The following is a 16,859-nucleotide window of genomic DNA, read 5'->3' on the forward strand; positions in this document are numbered from 1 at the left end:
ACGTGAAGACTGGCCCTTAGTCTTCACTAAGTGAGGGACCCCTGGTGGGGGTGACACATTCTAAGTATTGTTTATGTTTTATGGGGCTATGGAGAAGTTTGGCAAAGTCTCATGTTCAGTAACAAAATAAAACCCTGAACATTTTTATCAAATGCATTTGTCATTCATGCTTTCAGGTCCATTATCTCATACCTACCCAAGATGAAAGTACTTGAGTGGAGCAACACCAATGTTTTCAGGACAGTACGCTTTGCTACACAGTGGTCCAGAGCAGTGGCTCTCAACCTTTCCAGACTACTGTACCCCTTTCAGGAGGCTGATTTGTCTTGCGAACCCCAAGTTTCAGCTCAGTTAAAAACTACTTGCTTACAGAATCAGACATAAAAATACAAAAGTGTCACAGCACACTATTACTGAAAAATTGCTGACTTTCTCATTTTTACCATATAATTATAAAATAAATTGCAACCCCCAGGTTGAGCAACACTGATATAGTATCTAGAGCAATATAAACAAGTCATTGTCTGTATGAAATTTTAGTTTGTGTTGACTTTGCTAGTGCTTTTCATGTAGCCTGTTGTAAAACTAGGCAACTATCTAGATGAGTTGATGGACCCTCTGGAAAACCTCTGCATACCCCCAGGGGTACGTGTACCCCTGGTTGAGAACCACTGGTCTTTGATCAGAGGGAAAGAAAGAGACTCTTCTTTTCTGTAGGCACAAGATGAATTCTGTATTTTAAATTCTGCTGGAAAAGTATGTTCCCCTCTCCTCCCCTATCTCACAATGGAGTACTTCAGCATCAATTTGTGTGCTGTAAAATCACACCGATTTTATTTTCCTCACATCTGGGGTGTTGATCTAAAATTATACGTCCCATGATATTCCTAGTGGCTCTGAGATTAAAGGGAAATTGCCCTGATATGCCATGTGAAGTTTGTGTGTCCAAGGAAAGCGTGTTAACAAAAGGAAAGCCTTGCTAGCATTTTCATAATGCCCTCTTAGAATGGTCCCTTGGGAAGGAGTGTTGATGGTTCTCATGGGAACTCATTGATGCAAGGACCTTTTTCCCTAAACTAATAGTAGCCACCATCTCTGTGTGCCTATAGCAGAGAACAAAGAAGGCTTCCACATCTGACGTCCTGCCTCTGGCAATGGCCAGTATATCTGATGCTGAAGAACCGTTCCTTTTCCACCTTCCCAAATTAATGCTCCTTGCTAATTGTGCAGTACTATGGAGGGTGAATTCCTTCCTAGCTCCTGTGGTGATGCAGCTTAAACCCTGAAGCATGAGATTGCGCTTGATGTCAGGAGACGAGTTCTTAGAGCCGGCTGTCCTTGTTCAGTGAATGTCGTCTTAAAGAGTGCAGGGGGCCCACACACGTGCACGCCCCATCCAAGGCCATGTCTACAGTAGAGCTAGGCTTGGCAGAGCCCCCTAGTGGAGATGCAATGTAGGCGAACGGAAGGAGTTTTGCTGGCATAGCTACACTATCTCCCTGACCATTAGGTAAATTGATAGGCATGCTCTTCTGTCAGCGTGGTTGTATCTACACCGAAGCTTTTGTCAGCATAGCTTTGTCAGTGAGGGGGTGGGATCCCCCCCTCCACTCATAGCTGACATAGTTATGTTGGCAAAACTTTGCAGTGCAGACCAGGCCTTCGTGCTCAAAATAGGACTTAAATGGTACAGTAGACCTTGTGCTAGCCCTCCGCTTGGAGATGGATTTTGCCTGAAGAGGGGGAGAGAATGTGAGCTGCAGATAAACTATGTGGGAAGGGAACGTCTGTTCTCCTAAGCTTATTGTAGTCCCTTCCTTAAATCCAAAGTCAGTAGTTACAGGTTAACCTATACTTCACATTGATTAGTTAATCTCCTTAAGGTGTTACGTGTCTCAGGTACAGCAGCCAACGGTTGCTATTTCATTACATTTTATTGAAAAGTAGAGCTAAAAGGGTGTGTTATAAAACTTCTTAGGGCTTGCCAGGAACTGCCCAAATCTGGGTCTGTGATGCAGTCCATGATATGCAAAGAAGAATTGACCTTTCTTCCCGAAAAAGTGCTTTGCAGTCTGATCGCTTTGCCCATCATGGAAATGCAGCCATCTCTGGGGTGGAAATGTAGCCGCTTTTAGTGTGGAGTTGGGAAATGAAGGATAACTCACTCACTTGAGGCTACAGCAGAGTTTACGTTAATTGCCTGAATTGGGATCTGGCTATTTTAGAGGGGTTAACCGCTCTTGTGAGAAATGACTATGGGATCTTAATCTCGTGGCTTCTGACCTACATCTGTTCTGCAGCACAGCGCATCCAATGACACGGTGCCCCCTAGGCACATGCTGGGGAACAGCATTTGTTTTACCTGGGTTTTCATTGGATGTCACCTCTTTGGGTGCTGACTTTGTTAAACTGGTACCTGTCAAGATCACAGCCCGAGGTGGTATGATTGTGATCTTCTGCATATATATTCTTGAATACGTCATCTCTTTTTGGCAAAGGAAGACATCTTTCGATTTGTCGCCATTATTATGCAAAAGATGATGCAGGAGGGCAGGTCATCCCGGTTACGAATGAATTGTGATCTCCAGAATACCAAACGAGTTTCATCTTCTCCCACTAGGCTTTTCTCAGTGCAGTTATTTTTGAATATATGTGTATAGACTGAGCACGTAAACTCAAAGGAAGACTGTATTATTCAATCACCTGGCTGATAGATCAGTCCCCGATAACCACCTGTGTACTCTGAGGCAAACTGGACCTAAATTATGTGACAGAGCCCTCCCCCTCCCCAATTTCTTCAGCATTCTGGTGTTGCAAACTGAAAATTCTGCTGCCAGTTTTAAAAAGGAGGGGTGTAGGGAATTAAATGAACCATATAGCCAGCTTACATGTCAATGATTCTTAATGTTCTCTTCATGAGGCCAGACCACTGGAAGTCCCAGTGTAAAGGAGGGTGCCTGCAGTCTGTCAGGAAGTGTGGAGGACGTGAGATGGTCATTTATTCCCAAACTCAGCCTGACTCAGCAATGCACGGAACCGTTTTAACACCTATTCTTTTCAGTGAGAGTTGAGGGTGCTCAGAACCTTTCAGGATTGGGTCTGGGATGGAGAGTATACTCTGGAATATTGCCTGGTCAGTTTGTTCTCATTTCACTTTTAGTATCTTTCAAGGGGTATTTTTGCTGGGTTTCTTATTGGCGTTCCTTTGAATATTGTTTTTTTTTTCTTTAAAATTCCTAGTGTAAATATTTCTGCAACCGAGCCCCTGAGAACACGCATTTCTCCATTCCTGCAGAGAACAGCCCTTTTGTGAACGTGTGTTCATGTTTCAGGAAACCACCTCAGCTATTCCAAAGCCCCATAACGGCCAGATAAATTGAGTACCAAACAGTTTACTAGGCGTGAGTCATTCTGGATGAGACCCAGGTCCCATCTGCTTTGCTTTAGTTTTTAGAGATGCTGTGGCTCTTTCTGTAAGAGACAGTATGTTCCAGTTTCCTTGGCAGAATATTTATCCTCCCCTCCTGATGTGGAGCATGATCTGTATGTCTGATGGATACACCCTCTGCCACAGAGCTCTCCATGTTATGTTGGCATTGTAAGTATCTAGTTAGTGAAGAGCTTTTGAATGAAGCGTGCCATATTCATGTGGACTGGAATTGATCAACAGAGCCTAAGGGAACTCCCAATAACTCCAGTAATTCCAGCCACACTGTTTGATCATCTCTAACCATGGCTAACTTTTAAAACTGAAATTGGATAATTATCCACCCTTCTTTGTAGTTGCATCTGAGGATCTTAAAGATTTATACAGAGATGGGTTGGTACCATTATTCCTGCTTTCCAGAAATGGAGGAAACTGAGGCATAGACCAGTTAAGTGATTTGCCCCAGGTTACCTGATGACTTGGTGTCAAACAAGGTTACATTTCTGCCCCAAAGGTCTTAATGGGAGCCTTGCATGTGCACATAAGGGCAGATCTGGATTCCAGTATTGAGGTCCAACCATTGTGGTCTGGCTAAGCCAGTGAAAAGAAGATCGCTCAGCTGACATGTTATTTGCCTGGAAACCCTTGCAAATAAAACTTTGCACTCACCAAATCATGGAATGTTGTATTTTGTTTAAAGGGATGCGGCTAAGGTTGGTAGGCCCAAAATGTAACTTTCCATCCCTTTTTCTGATTACGTATCCCATGTAACTCTCTTTGAGGGCCTGAGCCGAAGTCCGCGGAAGTCGATCAAAATCTTTCCATTGACTTCTGTGGACACTAGATTAGACCAAAATGTGTGTAATTTTTTTTTGGCAAACCAGTGTCTTGATGGAGTGGTGTTAGTGAGACTTAAAATGAATAAGGTGGCCAATTGTCCTGTGCTCAAGGGCAACCATTTGGCATGTGTGAGATGCAGGGGCATGTGGTGAGAAGCATGTTCACAGATACCGATGTCAGTTTCAAGCCAAGTCACCAAGGTGTAATTAGGGAAAAGGTAGCCCACTTAAATTGTTGCAATATCTTCACCACCCTTATGATTTTAATTGAGGATACAGACATATGACCTGATCCTGCAATGGGCATCATGCAAGTACACTGTTCTGCACACTCAAATCTTGTTGCAGGATCGGGGCCCTAGAAGTGGTAAGGTAGAAGTTTTGAGGCATAATTCATTGTTTGCAAAGTGTTTGGAGATCATGTTAGAGAAGTGCGACATACCATATTTATTTGGTATGGAGTTCAGGGCTGTTCAAGAAAATCTTGCAGTAATGCATGGGAAGGGAAGGCTCTTAGCCGGTTTTGTTTAGTCTTATTTAACAGATTTTTGTCCTTTGATTTAAAACACGTATCGTCCCCTCCCCAAGCCTTATTAAAAGTTGAAATGCTTACATTTTAAAGGTTACTTCATAACTGTATGCGCTGGAGAGAGCTGGGGGGTTGTTTATTTTTTTAAAAGAAATGTAGCTTAGCTTCTAGAGCACAAGATGGCAGCCAGCAGGGGAAATAACAGTTTGCTCACATGCTGCAATTTGACCCCTGACAATAAGCGTATGCCATGCTTTCCGCGCACAGAAAGGGTTTGCCTGCATTAGAATTATTTGAGTGACTTGACTGCCAGTTAACTTGAGTTAGTTAACCAGCTTGTACATACTAGTGTAGATGCTGCACAAACCTTTGTTACAATACAAAGGTTTGTGGACCATCCGGACTAGCATGTGCAAATGTGTTAGCCAGCTCCAGTTAACTGGCAATCAGTTCACTGGAGATAAAAGCTCACATATAGCAAACACTTTCCTTGTCTTGATCAATATAATTTGTGCTCCTGCGTTACGCGGGAGGTCAAACTATGATCTAATGGTCCCGTCTGGCCTTAAAATCTATATAAATACTTTTCACAAGCTCCTATATTTCTGATCTTACTACGTGTACTCAGATGAGTAGCAATCTTGGAGTCAATGGGCTAAATTATTCCATTGAAGTGTTTACATGACTAGGGGCTGAAGCATTGGGCCCTTTGTGCACAATGGATGGCGTTCATCCCTCTGCAGAGAGCCACCTGTGCATCACTTGAATCCCACGTAAGCCGCAATTTCGGGTATGTCTGTGTTGCAGCTGGGAGGTGTGATTCCCATTGCGGGCAGAGAGACTGAAGCTAGCTCCCTTCGAGTCTATGCTGGGAATTACACCTGCTAGCTGCATTGTAGACATGTGCTTAGGATGTAAGTGGGGGGCATAGACTTTTTTCTGGCCCTCTGGCCGGGGGGGTGAAATGCACCAGCTATCATTTGCTAGAGCTCATTACACCAGAGGGCAAACACTTATGGTGGCACCAAGAGTGTTTAACTTCCGTTATTTTCCAAAACATTTCCGGCCTGGTTTTCAGAAGTGCTGTGTAGCTACAATCTAGTTGAAATCCATGGAAGATGTATACACAGCGGCCCAGCAACTTGAGCGTCAGGCCATTCAGTTCTCTTGCTTCCAAAAGGATTGGAGCTGACCCCTAGTGTATCCAAGGCTGAATGCACCATGGGCCGCTTCTTACACTTGCCCCTGTATTTTTTCTTTTGCACCCTTTTTTGTTGTTTTTTTGGAGCCAGTCACCTAACAGGGCGTAATAAGTGTAAAGGTCTTGCAACATTGCAAAACAGCCTCATGATGGTGGAAGTCTTAGGTACACCATATTGTGGTTGTTCCCCCTGCCGTTGGCCACACTGTGGGAATAACAGAGAAACTATTCCCCATATGATCCATGTTAAGGAATGTGTAACCTGCAGGGTTCCTCCCCCTCCCCCCCGCCCCCTCGGCTGGTAACATTGTTTTGCTATGGGGAACATAGAACAAGCTCCAACAGTAATACTGACAGTCTTCAGAATTATGATACAGTGTTGCTCTCACGTAATTCTTTGTTGAAGAAGTTAAAGGCCTAAAATGTTAAGGCTTATTGTTATTCTGAGTTGATAATCTCTGCCTTGCTTTAATAATTTTTCCTCATGCCTGGATAGCCCGCGAGTTGCACAATAATCACTCACACAGCTTTGTAATCAATGCCCAAAGTAATAGGATTCCGCTGGCCAACGGCAATTAATAAATTTGTGTCTTTTTTAAAACACTAGCAAGTCGGGCCTGAAATACGACTGACTGGCTTTCCTCATTTGCATATTTATTGCAGTGGAAAAATTCTTGCCGAATGATTGATGTTGAGCCTGCCTCTTGAATTCCAAACAGCACATTATTATGAAATGAAAAATGCCGGCCATACAGTTGATTAAAGTTGAAGACAGTGGAATCGGTGTTTTTTAAGATTGTGGGAGAATTAAAGGCATATTTTAATAGATGTTGACAAGAAGTGAACTAACAAAAGCAAAGCAAAGGATTTGCTTGAAAAGATTTAATCAAATGTGTTTCTTGGGGGATTAATTGCTGGGGATGACTAGTGCAAGTGGCTGGCTTGTGGATATGAATGAGAAGTATTGTTCTCAGGCCAATGTATTGAGTGTCATTTTGACCTATGGTTTAACTTCAGTCCCAGAGTTGTTTAAAAAGAGCGAAAATACTCTCTTAATCAGAATGTTCAGATAAACACGTATGTCTGATAAGATGGTTTGTTTAATAACAGAGTTTAATAAAAACGATGGTTTTGATTTTTATTTCTATTTTTTTATTTATATAATGGAAACAGTTTGTTTGGGGCTTTGCACAATGTGCATTTCCAAGTTTTTCTCCTCCTGATTTCAGGAGTTTAGCTTTTGCTAAAGATATCAAAGTTTAAATACATGTATTTGTGTGTGCGTGCATGTGTAATGCACTCTGTGTGGGTATATGGGAAAAATGTAAAGGGTGTGTGCATGCTATTCTTACAATGCCAGATACTCGGATTTAACTGAGGAAAAAATAGTTAATCACGGAGCTAGGTGTCAACTAATCATAGAAAATTTAAGTCCATCTCCTTCATATTTGGTATTGTGTGCACAATAGTAGTTTTGCTTAATGTAATAATTTCCATATGCATGTGCATACACTGTGTCCGTACACACCATATAAACAAAACACAACTGTAATGTGCCCCCATACTGTACATGTGCAATGTATTATGCATATTATTATGTGTATTACAGTCATACCGTGGGTGCTGTCATGCGAGGATATGTACAAACACATTGTGACACAGTCCTTGCCTCAAAGAGCTTACGGTGTCAATGGACAGACAGAGAAAGGGTGAAGGGGGAACAGGCCCAGAGAGCTGAAATGACTTGCCTACAGTCACCAGCAGCTTAGTGGCTGAGACAGGTGCCCTGATTCCCCGTCGGGTGTTTTATCCATTGGACCATGATGCTTCTCGAGGACTGCATGTTATGTTTTTGTTTACGCATATAAAATTAATTTTACCACCAGGATGTAACTGAGCGATTGTATCTCTGTAACCTTCCGTGCCCCCATTTGCTCTTTACCATTTTACCCCCGCTCACTATGTCACGTACAATACAATAACTCCTTACTTAACATCCTCCCAGTTAATGCTGTTTCGCTATTAGGTCACTGACCTAGTAGAGAACATATTCTTTTAAAGTCCTGCAATGTTCCCTTGTAATATTGTTTGGCTCCCCCCGCTCCGCCCACCCGGGGTCCGAAGGCTTGCCCCGCTCCGCACGGCTGGTGTTCCAGCCAGGGACTGGGTTGGGGCCTGGGGGCTCCCTCTGCTCTGCCCACCTGGGGCTCCTGCTGCGGGGCAGGGTGGGGGCATGGGGCCTGCCCGCCCGGGGTCCCCACCCCGCTACCTGGCAGGAGCCCCAGGCAGGTGGAGTGGGGCAAGCCCCCGACCCCGCTACTCCCCTCCCTCAACCAAGTTTCACAATCATCATTCGTGAGTATGGTATTAAATTGTTTGTTTCAAATTATTTAAAACTTATACTTTATATGTATATAATGTCTTTTGTCTGGCGAAAAAAAATTCCCTGGAACCTAACCCCCCCATTTTGCATTAATTCTTATGGGGAATTGGATTCGCTTAACATTGTTTTGCTTGAAGTTGCATTTTTCAAGAACAGAACGAGGACATTAAGTGAGGTGTTACTGTAAAAGGCTCCAGTCAGGCCTGCAAAGAACTCTGCATGGGCGGATAGATCCCTGAGCGTCAATGGGGCTCTGTGTGGGTGAAGAAGACTTTGCAGGATCGAGCCTTGGACTGAGACTTGTTGGACCAGGATCATGCTCTTTCACCTCTTGGGCTCCTCAAAGTAGTATTTGTTATAAAATCCAAAACTGTGTGTGTGAAATCTCTACTACAGTAATTGCTACTGTTCACACTGTAACATGTCTCATGCTTATTTCAGTATAGTTATGGGCTATATAGCCATTGATGTAGAAAATAATCCTCTATTTTTATCTTGTGGCTCCTCTTTGATTTCTGTCTCTCCCCCCAACCCACTGCCCTACCTCTTACTAGTCTCTGTGGTGGTATCTCATCTTCATAGACAGGAGATTTGCGTATTCATCTTTTCTATAGGATGTTTATCACCATGGTAACTGGGTGCCCATGAACACTAATGAACTTATTCTTGTGAGGTAGGGGATTACCATTATCTCCATGCCACAGATGGGGAAATTGAGGCACGGGAAGTCTGTGGTGTAGCTTGGAATGGAGCCCAGATTTCCTACCCCTCAGTTCTTGTGTCTTAACCACAATACCATGATCCTCTTCCCTTCTAGACTCAGTTCCACTCCTTGGCTTGGTTGGGTGGGGAGTGTGACCCAGCAGCTGCCACGCAGAGCTGAGGGCATCTGTTACCCTAGAAGTTTCAGACTTTGTTTTCCAGTGGCACCTCTGGGCTTAAACTTGCACTCCATGGAGTGAAGTCGTGGGAGTTCTGCCATTGACCTTCATGGGACCTGGGATTTCATCCTAGGACCTCCATATCCCACGTCATAAGAACCGGGAGGAAACATGCTGCTGTTACCCCCACAAGAAACACTGAAATAATGTGTGAGGGGAGTTAGGTGTCTGGGTGCTTTTAAAAAACCCTACTAGGCGTCTGTCTGGATCTTTCAGCACCTAAATACTTTTGAAAATCTGGCCCTCCAGCACTTGCTTAACTTTCATCATGGGCTTAGTCCCATTGACTTCAGTGGTCTTGCAGAGAGCCATATCCTTGCTGCTACACAAATTGCTTTCAGTGCTCTTTGCCACTGCTGGGGGCAAAGGGTGGTCCCACCTAGTGCTGGGGAAAGGTGAACGGGTCATGTCTCTAGGTAGAGACCTCTCTTGCAGTAGAGAGGCTGGGTTTACAGTGGCATAAGCTTTTGAAGAAGTCCTCATCCTGCATACGACACCAACTTAGCTGTACTTGGGGGTCAGTCTCTAGTATAGCTGAGCCACTGTCTGCATTCTGACTTTAAATTAGGCTGGCCAAAGTATGGCTGGTTGGCCCTGGTTATCCTTGATGCAGGAACCAGTGCCACTGATTCAAACAAGGGGGTAGGACCAGCAACAGAGCCAGCGTGCCTGTAAGCTCTGGCATTGACAAAATTGATTTTTTTTTTTTTGTGGTTTGAGAGCAGTAGGACAGATTTCATCTATGGTGGGTCTCCTGACACTTTGATACATGGCAGTGCTATCCCTGAATGGAGCTTAAATACTCCAGGGCTACTTTCTGACTCGGTAAAGGGATGCATAAAATGAGAACATATGAGAGAGTATTAACGGAAAGGCACAGTTTGATTTACTGATATTGGCTCCCAGCTTTCTTGCTGGATTGATATGCTGTCTTCTGGATCTGCAACAACTTTTTCACTCCTGGACACAAAATAAAGGGGCTCACATGGACTCTTAAAAGTGACTCTTATGAGTTGGCCTCTTGCTAGGGACAGTCTCAGGATTCCCATTTAAACTGGATGGTAGGTTCAAAACATGTTTCACTTGTTCGCGTGGCAGCAGTAAATGTTTCCTCTCACCTCGCATCCCATTCAACATAATCTTTTTCTTTTCTTTTTTTAAATGGCACTTTTAGACTGGGAGTAAGTGGTCCAGGGAGCAAAGAATTGGGAGAAGTGGCTGTGTACTGTTCTCCCAGGTCTTGCTGCATCCCCACCTTCATTTTGGCATTGTTGTACACAGCGCGTATGGAGCAGAAAGCTACATGTCTACGTTTTCAAATGGGGCAGTGATTTTGGGTCCCCATATTGGGGCACCTTAAAGGCATGTCGTCTTTCAGACAGTGCTGAGCATCTGCCCTCCAGAAATCAGTTTCCTTAAGTTGGGCACCCAAAATCACTTAAAATTTAGATTATTAATTTGAAGACTTTTCACAAATGTCTTGAGTCCCAGTATAAAGACAGTAATTATATAGCCCCATAGAGAGGCATAGCACTTGACGGGTAATTAAAAGGCACAGTACTGGCCCCAGGGAGATTACAATGTGAGTTAAATAAAAAATGCAACAAAAAAGCATGTGGAAGAGGGGTGTGGAAGCAGAGGGTCCAACAGGAGTAGAGAGCTGCTCTGTAAAGTGCCTTCAGAATAGCTTTGTATAAAGGGACTTCAGGCTACGCTCTGAACGCTGTCTCTATTCACTGAGCGCTGGGGTCTAAGGTGGGGTACCACTGGAGAAGGAAACGGAGCCAAGCAAAAGTGTAGACAACTGTAGTCATCTGAACACAACAGATGCAGGGCAAAACAAACACAGGGCATGGTTAATGCTGACAGAGAGCTTGTGCGCTGAGTCCAAGAAGTAATTCAAACCTAAGTAAATTCAAACCCGAGTAAGTGGCAGAAGCTTTGTTGTGACCCTCGCCCAGGTTTTATCGCTGCTCAAACTGCATTGCGGGTACCTACCTGTCTTAAAAAACGCCAGATACTGAAAATTAGCAAAGATGTGCTGGCCCTGGGAACCCTCCCCATTGCATGGTCAGGTCCACACGTGGATATCACTCAGATGATATGAGGGCTAATTGTGATCCATTCTCCAGGCCCACTGGTATATTACGAGGGCACTCTCTTTTGTACCAAAGGGAAATGAGGGTAGGATAGAAACAAAAGATTTTTTTAATCTGAAAACTGCTTTAACGTGCTGGCATGCTTAAGAAAAAGTCTGTGTGCTTATGACACCTCTCTGCTTTAGTGGCCCATTTCGGACCACGAACAGCATTTAAAAACAGCCTGCTAAAAGAATGGGGGTGGGCGGGGGCTTGCTCCCCCATTTCCTGGGTTGTATTCATAAAACTGCTGTAGTTTACACCCTGTCTTCATTCCTGAGTTAGAATGTTCCTTTCCCAAAAGCAAACAGGACAAAGGTGGTGGTGGTGGTGTGGGAGGGAGGGATCTGCTAGAAAACAGTCCATTTTGGAATTAAATGCTGAAATGGATCAGGCAGTGCAGTATCAGGGGGTGATACCAGCTTGTGTTGCTGAGTTTATAGCACACTTAGGCACCCGCTAGTAACACCCAGAACCCTATCCAATAATGCCATTAAACACACAAGAATTGAAAACATGGAAATGATGCAGCTGTAAGAGGCTCATGATGAAGTCAGTGCCTGGAATAATTAGCCCTCCCACCAGGGTAGACATATAGTCATTGTCTGCCCTGCCCTCCCCACCCCCTTCACTCCAGATAAAATTGCTTCCCATCCTCGCTTCTGTTGGGGTCCATATCTCATATCCTGAGGGAGCCTGAGCCTGTCTTTATTCCTTGCCTGCTTGCAATAGCCCTGCTACACCTCAGAAGAGTTGGAGTGCTACTCCAGCCGTAATAGACTGGATCAAAGCTGCCTGGGGTGAATTAGCATTGCCACTGGAAGGTAGACAGCGGGTAGAAAAAAGGCAGGTTCAGGAGCTCTGGGGACATTTAGCTGGGTTGCAGGAAAAGATTTTGCTGTTTTAAGCTGTGCACTCAGGGCGGGGGCACTTGCCTCTTGCAGATGATGCCCTTGCTTCAACTGCGTACCACAGATGCATTTTTAAGGGCTTTTGTCTGTTTGTCTCTTAGAATTGTTTTGATGCGAACACATGACTGTTTTACGAGTGTGGCAGCCTAATCCGTTAATAGGTTTCTATAGAACAGCTGTCAGAATGTGTCTGTAATGAGCCACGTACGGGAGGAGGATAAGCGTAACTGCTGATCTGTAGCAAAAGTCTTCTCATTGACATTACTGTTACTGGGGTCAGGCCATCATTTAGCCGGGTCCTGTGGCTACAGTAATATCGGCAATGGGAACATACAAAAGATTGAGACCCTGGCATGTCTGGGCTGATTTCCACTTCTGTTGCCTTCATGTGGCTGATGAAGATTTGCTGCTGATTTTATCCATGGTTTTCTGCGTCTCCCATTTAAAAAAAAAAAAAAGGCCAAATTAAAATAAAATGTCCCCTCCTCCCCCCCTTTCCTGTTGTGCTATCCAGTAAGTAAGGGAAGGATTTGGGACAAGATCCTCAGCTGCTGTCAATTGAAATAGCTCCACTCACTTTACACCAGGTAAGGACCTAGCCCTTTGTGATTCGTTAGAGAGGAAGAATGGTCTGTGGTAAAAGATCTGAGTTCTAATCCCAGCTCTGCCATGGACTTCCTGGGTAACGGTGAACACCCCATTTATTCTCCGTGCCTTAGTTTCCCACTAGTACATTAAGTGGGGTTTATACCTGTGTCATGTGGTTGAGAATTATTGTTTGTGAAGAGCTTTGAGATCCTTGGATAGGAAGTGTCTAGAAATGGGCCAAGTATTTTGTGTTTAGGTGCGGATGTGCTTGGTGCTTATAAAGGAAGATGTGGTCTCGCTCTGCACCAACGAATTTCCAATCTAAATGGACCAAGTCTGGGCAACCAAATTAATTAGGAGCCTCAGGAGATAGCTCTCTAGTTCTCTCTGAACCTTTCTTTCCTTCGTTAGCCTTTGGTTATGAGCATAACAGAGGTTGTCCCCAGGCTAATGCCAACATAATCGTTTTTTGATCAAACTTTTAAGGGGAAACTGTCTGGATCACTTCAGATCGCATCTGGTCTCTTGTTTGCTTTTTGTCTACAGGAAAGACTATTCTACACTTCATAAAGTTTTTCCTTGCAAGAAACTGAACATGTTAGAGCTATCATGCCACTGCTCTGCAGACTGATGGTCAGGTTGCCAGTGATTTTACTGTACTTGAATTTGTTAGGAACATCAAGCTGTAAAGACTTCTCAAAGCGTCAGACATCATGCAGTGGTTGAATTATAGTATTGATGGCAACCGATTGCATGTTTTGCAACAGGCGCCAGGTGTGTGAGCGTGGTTAGCTTCCCAAACTAAATCTGTGTACTTACCATTGTCATATCGGGTAATAAGGCCAAAACAGCATGTGCTTTGAATATTTACAAACATACAAATAAAATTTGGCTCCACACGCAAACACAGATCATGGTATCCACTTCCTCATCTAAGTGACATTTGCAGCTGTCTTCCTGTGGGGAAATATGAAATGTTCAGATAATGCTTACAGTACCATTCCCAAATACAAGATTCTTGGAACAAGAAACATCCTTGTGGAGCCACAATAGGGAAACAACTTGCTGAAGTGGGGGGCCCAATTCAGTGGGATGTCCCGTCGGCTTCGTGTAGTAGCTTGAGTAGCTTCTGAAACCACAGAGCTTTGCATGGTTATGTCGGCAAGGACTGGAAATCCCAAGCACTGGGATTCTCTGCTGGATTCTCTTCTCAGCTCTCTGTCGAAAGCCAGTAGTCCTGCTTCTGTGTTCTTCTCTTCGTATTGACGGTAATCAGTCTAGGAACAACGAAACAAATGAAGGCAGCTCACTTTCAAACGAGGTACAGATGCCTGTGAAACGGTTCCCAGATACAGGCCTAGTTCGAATGCCAAGACCTCTGGCCTCCTGTTGGTAATATCAACAGTGGGCAGCCTCTGAAATAAGTGATACTGCAGACTGTAGTTCCAGAGAGATCTGGCAAGGCCTGGAAAGAGGCGCTTATTAACCAGGTAACAGAGAGTTTTCCTGGGAAGCCTATGGAGGTTAATTTCTGGGAAGCCTATGGAGGTTAATTTCCTACCTTTTTAGGCAGAGCTGTTGTACCACTGTTGAACAAATCCATCTCCCCATCACCCTGGGCTTGTGTCTGATTTCGAATGTTTGTCCCTGTAGATTGGAAGCTCCTCTCGACAGGGACTGTGTTCCACAGCTACGTGAAGGAATTAGCAACTGTCCAGGTTTTTGGCTGATTGATACCGAATAGGCCACCTTCGGCAATTAGGCCTGCAGGTAGTCTGGAAAACAGCTGCCTGAGGATAACCCTTAAACTTCTGCCTTAATTCTCTTTTGGTTTAACTACACTCTGTCTTTGTAAGTGAATGTAGAGTTTGTGAAGGGTGCCCAGTTGGCAGGCCTGGAGACTGACATTCTCTGCTTATAAACCTCTAGGCCTGCAGTTTTCATTCTTTGGTCAAAATCCTCTCATTATTTGCCAGGTCTTTGTTTATGTTTTTCCCAGGGGTCAGCTCTTGCTACGCTTAATTTTACTTACCCTCCAACTTTTTCTACCTCCTGCCTGGTGAGCACAGTAGCGTGGAAAGCTGCAGTAGTCATAGCTCTGCAGGAGTTCATTTTCCCTTCTTACACCCCCCCCCACCGCAAGTGTAGGTAGGATACATAAATATTCTCTCTCTGGAATTGCTTCATATTCTTACACCAAGGCTGGTGCCTGCTGCAAAAAATAACACAGGAGGGCAATGAATTAGTCAGCAAAAGGGGCTGTTGTCACATCCTTGTGCCATCAGATACCTAAGCCCACAGTACTTGCTACTTCAGTATGCTAATCTTTTAACACCCAAACTTGTAGTGTGTCAGTTAAATAGACTGATCGATGTGTAACCGCTCAGCAGTTTAGAAAATACTCCTTGCTCCCTTCCTTCTTTTCTAGGAATATCCTTCTGTGCAGTTATTTTGACATTAACAAAAAGAGAGTTATATATGTTAAGCAACATTTTTAACTGGGCTGGTGAAAACATAGTCGCCTCTGAGGCTTAACAAGATCTGCGCTATCTGTGGCAGGAATGTAGGTTTAATACAAGAAGCCAGAAGCTGTCACGCTAAGGCTTCATCAGAAGCTGGGATCAACCTGCAATTGTCACTGGTGTCTCTTCTTCTGCAGGTTATAAAGCCTTGAAGGCGTTGCTGAGAGCGTTAGTGGACCTCCAGGATGAGCTGCTCTATCGATATCCAGGCACAAGGCATCTGGTAGATGGGAAGCAATCAAAAGTGGAGAGGTAAATACAGAACAAGACTGTGTCTGGGCCTTGCTAAAGCCCACCTGGTAGTTAACTTTTTAAATAGGAAAACATAAAAGCTCTGACCTTCGCCATCTCAGCTCTGCTCCCCCAGCTCCCACTGTGTGGAAAATGGACACAGCGGACAAATGGCATTTGAACTTCTGTTTTCACCGGAAGCTTGTGTTTTGTAATTTCTTCTGGTGGTGGGAGGGAGGGTTGAGCGACTTGACTTCTGAATAACTAACAAAAAGATGGCAAGGTGATCAGCAGAGGAGTTGCTGTTAGAGAGAGTTTCAAAATGTTTGTTTTTTTTAATTTCTAGCAGTGAGGAGATCCCCAGTGGTAGTGATGAAGAGATGGGAGGTGAGGATCAGATGAGGCGGAAAGGCCCCCCTAAACGGAAGCTAGAGATGGAAGACTATCCAGAATTCATGGCTAAGCGATTTGCTGACTTCAGAACGTATCGGAACAACACCTTGCAGATGTGGCATGACAAGACCAAACTAGCTTCTGGCAAATTGGGGAAGGCAAGTGTGTGTGTGTGTGTGTGTGAGAGAGAGAGAGAAATTTACCAGAGACGTTGGGACAGCAGCTGAAGTGTTTCATGCCATTCAGACATGGGAACATTCCTTGTTCCATCTAGAGTTGCAATAGTAAGAATTAAGACACACACGCCCACGACAAACAAAAATCCCCAAAGATTTTGGAAGGGATGTAAGGCCTCATGCTTCAAGGGCATAAGCCAGGCTCTAACTTGGCAGGGTCAGGAGGAAATTTTCCCCCTGGGCAGATTACTTCAGAACTGCCTGCTCCTGTGTTTCTCACACCTTCCTCTGAAGCAGCTGGTATTAGTCCGCTGTGCGTTGGAGACAAGACACTGTGTATAGTCCGTATATTTCCCTATTTACTTCATGATTTATTGTAAATACATGGACCTGAACACTTTAATTCAGCTGGCAATTCATTTTGTCCTAAGAGATCCAGGGCCCAGCATGTAGGGGTTAATATTAATCACTGAGAAGTTTGTCTGAGCTAGAGCAGTGAAGCCTGTCTATTAAGCCAGGCTTTCAGCTTGCCTCAGGGCAGTATCTTTTTGTTGGTTTATTTTTATATATATAATATATA

The 16,859-nt window shown here is 44.2% G+C and overlaps 1 protein-coding gene across 2 annotated transcripts in view; it reads left to right on the forward strand.

Annotated features, from left to right (window-relative positions):
* AATF (apoptosis antagonizing transcription factor) overlaps positions 1–16,859 on the forward strand; it is an 86,221-nt gene that overhangs the window by 20,500 nt on the left and 48,862 nt on the right. Inside the window, exons 5-6 of one of the 2 annotated variants that reach the window (XM_084650847.1) lie at positions 15,617–15,731; positions 16,057–16,261. In XM_084650847.1, coding sequence (XP_084506973.1) covers positions 15,617–15,731; positions 16,057–16,261 — 320 coding nt within the window. The remainder of the gene's footprint in view (positions 1–15,616; positions 15,732–16,056; positions 16,262–16,859) is intronic. The other variant, XM_084650846.1, reaches the window with a different exon arrangement.

This window comes from Lepidochelys olivacea (genome assembly GCF_965140295.1).
Source record: "Lepidochelys olivacea isolate rLepOli2 genome assembly, chromosome: 17".
Classification (NCBI taxonomy): domain Eukaryota; kingdom Metazoa; phylum Chordata; order Testudines; family Cheloniidae; genus Lepidochelys; species Lepidochelys olivacea.